Source organism: Dermacentor albipictus, chromosome 2 (assembly GCF_038994185.2).
Source record: "Dermacentor albipictus isolate Rhodes 1998 colony chromosome 2, USDA_Dalb.pri_finalv2, whole genome shotgun sequence".
In the NCBI taxonomy this organism is placed as follows: Eukaryota; Metazoa; Arthropoda; class Arachnida; order Ixodida; family Ixodidae; genus Dermacentor; species Dermacentor albipictus.
In genome coordinates, this window is record NC_091822.1 from 191,701,179 (window position 1) to 191,714,115 (window position 12,937).

Consider the following 12,937-nt stretch of genomic DNA (forward strand, 5'->3'; position numbering starts at 1 on the left):
TAACATGCAGGGTTTCTTACACCTGTTCCGAACAACTGTGTACAACTCACTTTGAGAATGCCCAAAAGATTTCCTAGGTGCTCACTGGGAAAATTCCATTTTGTAGAAAAAATATTCTGCAAGCACCTCAGGGCACTGATCACCAAAGTCTGTGAAGAAATCAGGAGAAAAGAAGTGCATAGACGCCAATGATAAACTATGCACACAATACGAAAACTCTGCAAATTTTTCAGCTCTCAAGAAAAAGCTTTAAAAAACAAAAACATAAGGTTAATGTTGCATGAAAAGGGTTAAAGATCTGAGTCCGTTTACCACCGAATGCATGGAGTTGGAAGCTTTAGCTACCAGTGGCCACAGTGCTATGTTTGATAACATGACCAAAGCAAAGCACATTGAGTATTAGAGGCCCAAAGGTGCACAAATAATGTGATGTTATGCAATCTTATGTAAACAAGTTTTCGTTGTACAATATGAAGTAGTTATACGGTAAAAAGTGCTGTAAATAAAATTCATGCAGAATCTCGTCAGGGAGTTTATGTATGCCTAAGCATTGTGCCACTTGTTCACCTCCACACAGTCAGGTATCATTATCAATCTTACCAAATTTGGCTCGACCAGTATGAGCACTTATCAACGCTCATCGGTTGTCATCAACCTTACTGGACTACATCCGACCCTTATGAACTTTTATCGATTGCTATCAACCTTATCAGACTTGATCTGACCCTTATCGAACCTTATTGCTCATTATCAACTTTATTGTAATTGATGCGATCCTTATCATCCCAAACCTATCCTTAAAAACCTTGCCAAACTATGTACAACCCTTATCAACTCTTAGCAGACTTGATCCGACCCTTGTCAACCCTTATCGGCCCTTGTCAAACTTATCCGAATTGCTTCAACCATTATAAGGCTTATCACTCTTTCGCACCTTATCCATCCAAGTCGGACCATTACCGACTATGATAAGACCCATTAACCCTTCATTACTCCTTATCATACTCATCAAACACACATACACCACATAACTAGCAATGCTAACCGCATGCTTGGTTACCTCCATCGCAATTTCTCTATGGTCCCTGCTAAGAGCTACTCAGTACAACACACTAATACATCCTAAGCTTCAATATGCCTCTTGCTGTCTGGGACCCTGGCTCAGATTACTTAACAAATGCAATAGAATCTATACAAAATCATAGTACACGTTTCATTCTTACAAACTATTCTCGGACGTCAAGTGTAACAGCTATGAAGGCTACTTTAAACCTCCCTCTCCTTTCATCTCGTAGGAAGTTAGCACGCTTATCACTGCTGCACAAAGTTTATTACTACAATCTGAAATTAAAAAGTGAACTTTTGTACGAACCTGCATACATATAATCTCGCACTGACCATCACCATAAATTGAGCGTTCTGCATAGTTGCACGAACCTATTTTTATTCATTTATTCCTAAAACTACCAATGAATGGAATCATCTGCCAGCCTCAATTATTAACATAACTGATACATCTGCTTTTAGAACTGCTATTGAAGAATGCTTTTATTGATCTGCATTTTAAAATTTTTTTATTATTATAACCTGCCATCTGTACATGCTCTGTATTTCGTTCCACTCCCTTCTGTAAAGCCTTTGGGCCATGAAGGTACAATAAATAAATAAATAAATAAATAAATAAATAAATAAACTCATTGACTGCTTATCTGTCTGTTGTGTAACACAAAGTGCATGAGTCCATAGAGATCAGTGGCATTTCGGTCAGTGAAGGAACACCCCAAAGGAAAACGCATCCTGCGATCACTGAAATGCATCGAAGATGTGGCATGTTTGGCATTAAATTTTCACAAAATTAGAATTTTCCTGATGTCTACAAGGCTCCAAGTCGGCTCTACAAATGGTCCTAGAGATGGCTTTTATCCCGCCATCACCAAATCTTTCAACAAAGACTTCACAGAGACTGTTTTCGTTTTACTTTTGCTTTGTACCGCCAGTACAACACATTCATATGGTTCAGATATATTGACCTTCTGCGAGTCTAGGTGTTCAGCCCAGTGGGTAAGACACTTGGCTTTCGAGCGTGGTTCGCAGGTTTGAAATTCTCCACCACCAATATTTCTCCTTTCGAATTTATTTTGTTTTATACATTAATTTCTTTATAGCGATTCATCTCACATGACAGACGGATTGACGGTCGGACAGGTTTCCTCGTTGGGTACGCACAGAAATGCTTATGCATTTGGAGAACAACTGCCTTGCAAAACACATGGAGTGATACGTTTCTACTAATAGTGTTTCTACTAAGCTTTTGCTTCTTTCTTTGATGTGAATATTTTCAGCAATGGAAAATATGTGAGAAATCAATGTGAGCAGGACTATGATACAGCATTGCAGTACTGGAGAGTAATAAAGAGGGGGGAAAAAAGAAGAGAAAAAAAGAAAGATGGGATCACACTTGCCTGTGCTTGCACTGTGCTGTCATTAAAGCATGGTCCACTGAGCACACCTAGAAGTATTTCCACCATTCGAATGACGTAGGCATCTGGCATGTATGGTTCTCCAGGATTCCTGTTTTGCATGAAACGCATAAGCAATCAGCTCACTGAAAATACTGAAGCTTTTTCAATTACATTAGAGAGTTTGAGGTTCTCCGTAAAGTGTCAGTCCCTGCGTAGGATAAGCCTGCTGCGCGCTGATGTGCGTCCTGCAGGGCCTTTATTCAAGTTTGTCCAATCCAATCCGTAAACTTATTACCGTTTACAGAATACTGGAATAGTGTAGATACTGGTGCATGACAGAAAAGCGCCATCTTGTGACACAGAGTTTAACCAGAGGTTGGTAAACTGTTGGTATGAAGTGTTGGTAGCAACATAATCACTGACGTGCAGTCCTTTTATGATTTTACCTTGACAAGAACACTCATGCAATATGAAAATGTTTCAAATGCATTGAAGTTGGACAAAGCACCACAAGATGTTTCTACAAGCTTTGCTAATTCTGTCTACAGTTTTGCTAACCCGATAATCTGCACATGGTCAGAAGTTCGAAAAAACTATAAATGAGACTATATATACATTGAATGTGTATAAAACATTTGTTCATCCTATTTTGGAATATGTCTGCGTGGTATGAAATGCAGACCAAAAAGTTCTGTAAGGTAAAATAGAGAAAAATTCAGAGGCAGGCGGCCAGTTTTATATGCTCAAAATAATGACGAACTTGTTCAGCTACAGATATGCTAAATGAACGTGCTCTAGAGCTGTCGGAGTGCCACAAGAAGAAGCATCGATTAAAGTTTATTTTCCGGATTTTGCAACAAGCGGTTGGGATAAATAGAGACAAGTATATTTGACAGCCAGAAAAGAGAAGTGCAAGAACAAATATTAGTATAGCCATTGAGCCTTATTTATTGCATACTCATGGGTTTCATTACTCATTTTTATTCAACAATATGGAAATGTGGCCAGCACTACCCAACTCTGTTGTTGTTGTAAGTGTGCATTTTGGTACTGCGTAACTTGATGTGTTTCTTTACTTGAATGTGTACTTAGAATGTGTATGACTGAGTATGATTTTAACTTTCCCTGTAATGGCCTTACACAGGAGTTGACACTACCAATAAATTAAATATAAAAATAACTGTAGACATTTAAACTTCAGGGAATACTGACAAAAAATAAAGACAAGGAGGTGGTGATGCCAGACCATTTTCAGGGAAACAGAGATGTGAGGGGAGGGGAGGAGCAGAAAAAGATATCTCTTGGAAAAAAAAAAATTACTCAGACGTATTTTAATTTTTTTCTTGTAGAAACTTTTTGAGTAATTCTCGGAAAGCCTTTCTGCTTGCACTTCCTCACTGGCTGTGGCAAGGGGAGGGCACTTAGAGGGAGGAATGCACTGTAGTCTGTCAACGAAAGTTGATGATCCAGTCAAGTATCAGATATGCTAACCTCCTGGTGCCACAGACAGTGACGACAGCTAGATGCGGAGCAACAATGTCCCCAGTTATTTACTTAACAGAGTTGCATCAACAGTTAGTCTCGTGACCAACATGATGTGGCTGGTTAAAGGGCCCCTAAAGCAAAACATTAAATCAGTTTAGATGGATAAAGCGTTCTTTGAAAACTATGTATTTCAAAATTTCATTTTTTGAATTTCATGCCAAATCTGCAATAGTGGCATATCACTGTGACGTCAAGGACTTCAAAGTATTTTCTCGTATTTAGGCTGCGTTAGCTTAGCAAAGGTTCCTGAAACACGGGATGTTCAACCTTTGGCTACTCTAGAACTCAATGTAGACTATCTTTACCGCTAAAAAATTAACTAGGCCCTAAAAGGCGTCAAAATCTATGACGTCACAGCGAGGCCTTGTGTGAATTTCAAGAAGGTGTCACCACCCGTCATTTCTTATTGCATTTTTTCTGGCTTACCAAGCGTTTTATTGTGGTAAGAGTGGTGTTTTTGTAGAAAGATAATTTACTGACATGGGAAAATTTTTTTCTTCTCTTTAGTGTCCCTTTAAACATGATCTGGTATGTGGGAGAGTGGTGCACCTTGGGTGCGACCGCAATGTGCCTCTGCTACTGGCAGAGCACCTTGCCTTTTTGGAACCCCTGGGTGATGAAAGCACTTTGCATAGAGTTACTAGCATAGCTGCTAAACAGGAGGCCGTCCATGCTGAGAAACACAAACTCAAAACAAGCGGAGGCAATGCGGGAGGAACCTTTGAGAGGCGCAAACTCCCATGCCAGTCTCCGTCCATCACCGCCATCATGAATGGCTCGTCTGCCTGAAGTGGGACTGACTGTACTTTGATGCATTTGTACCCTTTATTTTCTCTTAAAGTGATGTGCTCCTTGGGCCCATTTATCTGCATTGCGATGGCAACAAGATACTATAGAAAACCATCTAAGAGAGGAGGGGGGGGGGGCGACCCCTCCGCCCTTCTGTAGGTGGGCCCCCCCACCCCGTACTGCCACTTATGTGGCCACTCATGCAAATGCATCAGATAACACGGTATTGCGTAAACTGCAATACGCTTATAAAAACGCTCTATCATGGCAAAGGTAACGACTATTGTGGTGCCATGACAAGACAAAATAGAATAGAAGCAGAATGACTGCCTCGATTGGAGGTGCTTGGTATGCAGTGGTGCAGCTTGAGCCAGCCAGAGTGTCTGCAGGAAAAGTAGTGCTGCAAAATGAGAAGTGAATGCTTCCCACTGTCCACTGCCGCATATTAAATGCCACTGCAAGTTATTATATCATGGTAGTGTAAAGTAAAATTCTCAATGCCATACGACTAAAAATGCAGCAGACACAAAAAAGTCATTAACAGGCTCACAATTTTGGCTGTTTCCACCATATGTGTGCTGGAGGATTTTCAAAAGTGACGAAGTTCAATTTTTGTCAGTAACATTTGTGCAAGTAACACATTCACAGGCTTTAAATTCAAATGGTATTTATTCATAATATGCTACTGAACCTCCTACCATATTTGTTCGTGTATAACCCCCACCCCCTCGTAACAACAGCCTGGAAAGAAAAGAAAAAATGCACACGCATAGAGCGTGTAAATTACTGCATAGAAGTGCTAAAATCCTTGCAAAAAGACTCCACTCGTGAACGCATGACTCGCCCACGTCGTATATCTGGCCAGCCAGCAACTCTTCCCACAACCCTCTTTGGCGATGCCGATGAAGTTGGATTCACAGAACGGACATGGTCACGGACAAACCAGTCATGTGACATGTGACGTGAATCGGATAACTTCACAGCTAGCATTCACACGACAAAGGATGACAACGCGGACGGAGTCAGCCTCGCATAGGCAGCAGCAACGGAGCAAACAAGCGAAGCGCTTCACGCGGACCGAGGGAGCACACCAGGCATGGGTGACGTATGTATGATCTCATGGTATGTAATCTGCAAGCTCAAATCGCAATTTGCTTCATCGTGTGAAAGCTTTATCATTAGTTTCTGCTGTGCTAGGACGGCGGTTGTGCACAGGTCACCGTGATCTGAGTTCTTGTTTGCTGGCGGCTCATACACTATTCGCTAACTACTCGATGTAAAATGACGATCCATAAAGAGGGGAGAACGGGCAACCATGCAGGGGAGAGGGGAGCTTCAACACGCAAGGATGGGAAGAGGGTGGGGTTCCCTATGAGATAACGAAACAATCATAAAACCCATCCTTAAGGTGCAGCTTCAAAGCAGCACGCGCTATGCTGCCGTGAAGCCAACGCCTCAAGGCGAAAGTTGCAGATATCTTGCACCCCGACTTTCCTGTTAAATTTCTTGCATTTTGTTGCGGATTATATGCGCAAAAATATGGTATATACACTGTTTCTTGATCTGAATATTCCAATAAATGTCAATAATAATGCCAATGAATGACTTGGCCTTTTTGTCATTATCATTGTAAACAGAATGCACTTTGTAGTCAATATCAAAGGCCTCTGAATAAGAATTCACAAGAAGCTTCCAATTTCTTTTACATTCAAAAGTCACGTGCACGTCTTGTGCGAGCCCGCCGTGACGAGAGAACAAGAGACAAAAGTCACATGAGCATGGAGGCTGATGTGAGCAACATCTATAGATAAGCTATATAGCACCACCTGCTATATACAAACAAAAGCTGTCATGCAATTTCAGTTTAATCGACTTCTGCATAGATGGTGAAACTAGTATATAAGGGTACCACGTTCACGAGCTTTCTCAGAAAAGACAGGGACTGAAAGGAAAAAGTGATATGGAAGTTGTGATGAGAAGAAATTGCATGTGTCCTCTGTTCATTTCTTGTGTGGTTTCCATGTTTGCACTAACTTACTGTATCAAGTCACGCAACCCAGTTTTACTTGGATGGACTAGCATAGTGCACATGCACCCAGACGCGTCCATTTTGGGCATGGCACTTAAAAGGATGAAAATGATTGTCTCCTTCAGTTTTATTTATCACAAGATATTTATCTTTTTGGAAATTTATGCCTTCCACAGTTGGCATTCTTACTTTTAGTGCATACAAAAAAAATTGAAGGACATGCATCACAAAAATTAAAAGAAAAACAAATCTATGCATGTAGAGAGGGTCTCAAAAGCAAAAAACAACAAGCATACGTTGAAGTCATAAGGTTTATATGACTCACCTAACTGTCATTGCTCTTAGAGCTTTAAGAGTTGCCAGCTTTGCATTGATGTCAAGCTCCAGTGAGGAAAGCAAGGTTTCAAATGCACACCCTCGGCCAAGCAGTTGCTCCCAGAACTAAAATAGGAAAGCAATGAGATATACTATTAAAAGCACTATAACACACGAAAGCTACAGACATTAAGAAACTTGGTGAGTGCATGTAAAAATAGCAATTTAAAGAACATGAGTAAAGAGTTTAAATATGAACCTGAAGAGTACAAAAATTGCTGTCATTTCATGGAAGCAGTAAATGAGTATATATTTATGCTTTAAAGGTATCTAAGAGTATTTATTGAGCTTCACTACACAACGAAGCGAAATTTCGAGCTGCTAACACAATTTTAATAAAAACTGGAAAGTGTTCATGGTCATAATATAAGGACGGGTACCAAGTTTTATTATATTAGAATAATTTGTTAAAGAGTTACTGCTCTTAAAAGGTTTATGTGATTGTAGTTAGTCATAAAAGCAACCTTTTCAAATTATGAGAAAGCATAGCAATTTCTTTTTCCCTTATATAATAATAGGTAAGCCTAAACTATGCTAAGGGGCTCCATTTTTATGTTTCAATAGTTTTCATACAAAAAAATATTATATAATTGACACCACTATCATTGCACTTCCATCCTGCATTCAAAATAGCAATTTTTTCTATTGTAAGGGAGGTAAAATTAAAGAAATCTGAGCTGACAGTAGCATTCTGCATAATATTTAACCACTGTAATACCCTTTACAACTAAATCAGTCTAATGTAATGCTGAAATAATAACTTTTGAAAACTCAGACATCGCTAAAAAATGCAAAATGCAAAAGAAAAAAAGAAAGCGCTTTTAAAGAGTTAGAACTGCGCTATTTTATTTTCACATCACATCTCCACCCCCCAGCCCCCCCTGGAAATACATGCTGGGCTTTCCTGTATTCTGTGTCCTTTTGTGAGAATGGCTTCGAGCTGAGACTTCCTTTTGACCACTTTTACAATTCTGTTACATCAACTTTTGCCTTGAATGCACATTCTTCGAAGCTCTTTTCCAAATGGTATGCTGCGTGCATGCCACTGTTACAAACAGTGCCCGAGTTCTCAAGCAATCCCTTATGGGCAAGTAATGTTTAATGAGTGACAGGGTTGTAATTGCAGAGGTTGCCAAAGTGGATCCAGGATCAAGGAAGATGCTGCGTCAATCTCACAGTGGCCTGAAGAGCTCAGAGCATGAGCTACTTTTTCATGCGGTCACTCGTCCATCACAGGCTGTGCCCCTTGGCCTCGCGAAACAATGTTGTGTTCTAAAGCTGTGGTTTATGCAAAACTACAGGGCCATTTTACAAATGCAAATGTGCACACTACAAATGGCGAATGACCGTACAACAATACATGCACCGAAAACTGTCATAGAAAACAATTTTAAGGCATTAAGCCGCATGTCTCAGGAAATCAAGTTACGGTGCAAAGCCTCATGTGGTAGTAAATTGCACTCAAGTGTCGATAGTGTATTGAATATTGCTTCCTTTGCAGCCACTTCCCAAAATTGGTTGCTTTTTGACTTCACTTGTCAGCCTCTGCACATGCCTTATCGCACCTCTGATGCCACTGCTTGAGCTTATAGAAAAGAGAGAACTACTTTACAATGAAGGCAGCCATTTCGTGTTAAGTGTTTTCCTTATGTTACAAATGCACTTTAAGAACGGTGGTCACAGGCAAATTTCCTTTATCCAACGTGTCACCAGCTTATTTAAAAATACTAATTCCCGCTTCACTACCGCACAGATGTGGCTGAAATTTTGCTGGTACCTTCTTGAATAATTGAGGAACCATAAGCAGCAACAAAGTGAAAACAAGCTTTTCGGCTGAAAATTAGAGTATTTTTTCACTGTGTCCCTACTTAATAAATTTAAGTTCATGCACTTAGTGCCACAATCTTATTAAAGAACGGACCTCAGTAAAGTATTTGAAGGAACAAGATTTAGCAAAGCAGGCCTAAATGTTGGGCTCGCAGTGTCACAGTAACTGTTGCAAAAAATAAAGCATGCAGCAGTGTGGGTTAAAAACAGGTGTTCTATGTGGTGCACAGCCACAAGATGTTCACATATCTTCAACTACAAGTTATAGTAGAGATGGCATCACACCCTACAAGCATGGCACAGAGTGTTTTACTTAGTGAACTTGAGTAATTAAAATAAAATTTGGAGTCTAAATGGTTCAGAAAAGGCTGTGATGACATCCACACACACTGTTCCAGTTGCTATTCTCTCATGGAGATGAAGGAAATACTGGAGCAATAAGTGAAAGAAAGACTGAAGCAAATGTTTTAACAAAAGCAGACATGTTGTGGCTTGCCTGCTCCAGCCGTGGCACATTTGAGTAGAGGAGTGCACCACAGGCACTGATGCAGCTTGTCAGCACCCAAAAGCTACAGAAAGACAATGCCTTCAGGAAGTACTCCATTGCTTTGTGTAGAGTCCTTGTCTCCAATGTGACCTGAAATCATGAAGAGCAATGTAGAGATAGCAGGCAATGGCAAGTCATATCTCCTGAACGCTATCATATTTCCTGGCAAGTGATCCTTCATGAACACATGACGAAATCATCTGTATACTGGTTACACGAAATATTTTAAAAAAGGAGAGAGCTTATTTTGCTCCAAAACTTGTAGCAGCGGACTACATAGTGGGCACAGACTAAGGAAAGGCTTTTTATTTTAAAGGGAGAATAAAGAGAAATACTCTTTATTCTGATAAAATATAATATCAAAACTTAATTTTCATTCACTTTTCAGTGGGAGTGTAATTACTAGATAAGAAAATGAAGGCCAACTTATATAATCTTAATTTTGCATCGAACACCCGCCATGGTTGATTAGTGGCTACGCTGTTGGGCTGCAAAGCACGAGGTCACAAGACCGAATCCCGGCCGCAGCAGTTGCGCTTTGATGGGGCAAAATACGAAAACATCTGTATACTTAAATTTATGTGCACGTTAAAGAACCCCTGGTGGTCTAAGATATTCCGGAGTTCCCCATTGTGGTGCCCTTCATAATCAAATCGTGGTTTTTGCACGTAAAACCCCATAATAAAATTTTGCATCGAAACCTCGGTGCAGGTTTGCTATAGCTTCATCATGGATTTCAAGATGCTCTTTTGTGCTATTTGGCTTATGCCGCTAAAATTGTTCTCAAGACTTACCAAGTTCAGTCCTTGATTCCTTTAGAATACAATGAAGTCCGTGTTTACTTCTAGACAACTGACTAGGCCCGAGCAGAAGCCCTCAAAATCCATGGCAAGCTGATGAGGTAACTTCAAGTCAGCACTGGCACCTGTCTTCGGTTTTTGCATATTTTTTGGCTAACCAAGCCTTCGTTCACGGTAAGAGTAGCTTGTTTGGTACTGCCCAACTGTAATTTACTAATACAGCCAAACCTACTTTTCTGTGTAGTATCTCTTTAAGACCAAATGTGCCCCTGCAGACATTAAATCAGGTGCTGCATAGGAAATACAGTACTCTAGAGAACTTACAGCACTCTATTACAGTAAGAATTTGAATCTGTGTGTGCATGTGTACATATATACATACAGGCATGCCACAAAATTATCACGTCTGTTCTGTTTACAAAGGCAGGGAGGTGATTTCATTTCGATATTTTTGTTTCATTAATTTCAGTTTTGCTCATTGGCTCGAAACTTGACACACCAGTGTTGATCACTCGAATGGCACAGTCGATAGGAACGAAGAAAACAAAGGTAGGAAACCATCATACTCTGTCAGGGCAGTGCTCTAGATATTATCAATTTAATTAACATCTTTAACAGACTATTCAAATGAAATCGTCACACGCTACATATAGGTACAGCCATACGCACATGCAGGATTTCAGATGTTCATATCAAGGCAGAAACTACGCTGAAGTCCCATGGCACATGCAAAACAAATTTCATACCTTTTGTTTCGTGCAGATGTCAAAAACGAGCTGACCGAAATTTGATATCAGGTCATCATCATGTAAAACATTTAGTGTGTCGACGAGAAGTACAATTATCACATCAGCATCCTGAAAAAAAAAGAGAGAGAGAGAGAGAGATAGAGAATTGGTCATATCAGGTGTGGGGACTTAAACAGGGTAACGCGCAACATCCGATTGTAACTCTGACGAACCTACATCTGTGCTCACTGGACCTTTAACTTTGCACGAACACTGCACCTCTCAAGAAACTGCGCGTAATTTTCACAAAGGGTTGCTGAAACAAACCGAGGTCAATGCACAAATCGCAATAACATCTGCACGATGAGCAAAACGAGAACAAGGTAAAAGCGGGAGGGAGCCAACGTTTCGACAAGTGTGCTTGTCTTTTTCAATAACATTTGCAGTAATCTCTGCAGTAATATCTTGTATGACGAAAAATAGCCCAAAGCCTAAACAATCGAGGCAAAATCAAGACGTTCTCACCCGACTACTAATGAATTGAAAACTATAGTTGCACTCATTCAGCTTTCGTAAGTTCTGCTTGAGCTCCACACCGTCTTGGATTTCTTGCTTTCGAACCAAAGTATCGTAGCACTCTTTGAGGCATATCTGCTGTCTCAATACGATGTCCATCGTCGCTATTCAGCAGCAAAACACCTCAGCGTTGGCTTTCAGAGTGATTCGAGGCGCGTTTCAGTTGTACACCAGTTCAACCTGCGCCGAAACGGACGTATTTAAAACATGAGTTCATGGCGAAGCAGACACATACGTCAGCGTTAGATCGCGATGACCTGACCACTCGCTCTAACGATACTCAAAAGTACACGTGAAAGGGTCACAATGCTACAATATCAATATATGCCGATGGCATAAGGGCTCATTGCAGACAGCTCCTCAGAAGGCGGCCATGATTAACACATGGGCGCCACCTAGAATAAAATAACTTCAATGGGCAACTGCCAGCTACTTTCGGTTTTAGAATCGTTTTAGAAGGCTTTAGAATACTTTCGGTTCCTCGTATTCCCTTGGTGCCAAACCGTGAAGTACGCAAAATTATGGCCTTCGAGATAGGTTAGATTGGTCTCGCCCTTACTGACGAGTGCAACGTGAACAGCACTTCGTGCAGGCTGCCCTTATTGCCCTTGTGGCATTTTGTATGGCAACGGCCGTGTTCACTGCACACGTAGTTGTGCACAGCGTCAAATAATCTCAAAGGCCATACCTTTCTCATAGCGTCACAGGCGTCACCGCTTGTCATCAAACAAGCGCAACGCCCTGTGCACAAGTGTATACCCATGGACACGACCCATTTAAAAACATTGGCTGCGATGTCGCACCTTAGTCGAATGATCTATTTTAGATCACAGACTCTGTGGTTGCGCTCGCAGGCAGTGCCAGCGCGCGAAATCTCGGAGGCCGTGCCTGGACCTTTTGGACCATGGAGTGTTTTGGACTTCCTCCATATTGTCAAATTTGGTAACAGAGGCATTTTCAGCCCATCAGAGGGAGCCAGAGAGCTGCTACGGGCTTTCTGATCCTCAAAATGCCGCGATTACTAACTCAGCATGGCGGAATTTGACAGTGTCCAGAACTGGTCCAGAAATCCCAAGCCGACATTTTCAAAGTCATGACGGGGTCAACTTAGTTATATCCCCCTCCCCCACCTTCCCCCAAAATTTTCTTTTGTGCAGTTATTTGCTGCACACACCACCGCACTGTTGCACACATTCTGAAAGGATGTCGATCTAGATAGATATTACGAATTCCGGAGAAATCCTGGGGGTATGCGTGGT

The 12,937-nt window shown here is 41.0% G+C and overlaps 1 protein-coding gene across 3 annotated transcripts in view; it reads right to left on the reverse strand.

Moving 5' to 3' along the window:
• Window positions 1–12,068, reverse strand: part of LOC135898487 (HEAT repeat-containing protein 6) — a 63,665-nt gene extending 51,597 nt beyond the window's left edge. For 2 of the 3 annotated variants that reach the window (XM_065427426.1, XM_065427428.1), the window contains exons 1-6: window positions 11,628–12,068; window positions 11,121–11,231; window positions 9,524–9,664; window positions 7,151–7,266; window positions 2,463–2,571; window positions 51–149 (exon numbers count right to left, since the gene is read on the reverse strand). In XM_065427426.1, the coding sequence (XP_065283498.1) occupies window positions 51–149; window positions 2,463–2,571; window positions 7,151–7,266; window positions 9,524–9,664; window positions 11,121–11,231; window positions 11,628–11,777 (726 nt within the window). In that variant the 5' untranslated portion in view covers window positions 11,778–12,068. The remainder of the gene's footprint in view (window positions 1–50; window positions 150–2,462; window positions 2,572–7,150; window positions 7,267–9,523; window positions 9,665–11,120; window positions 11,232–11,627) is intronic. The other variant, XM_065427427.1, reaches the window with a different exon arrangement.
• Window positions 12,069–12,937: the final 869 nt, after the last annotated feature.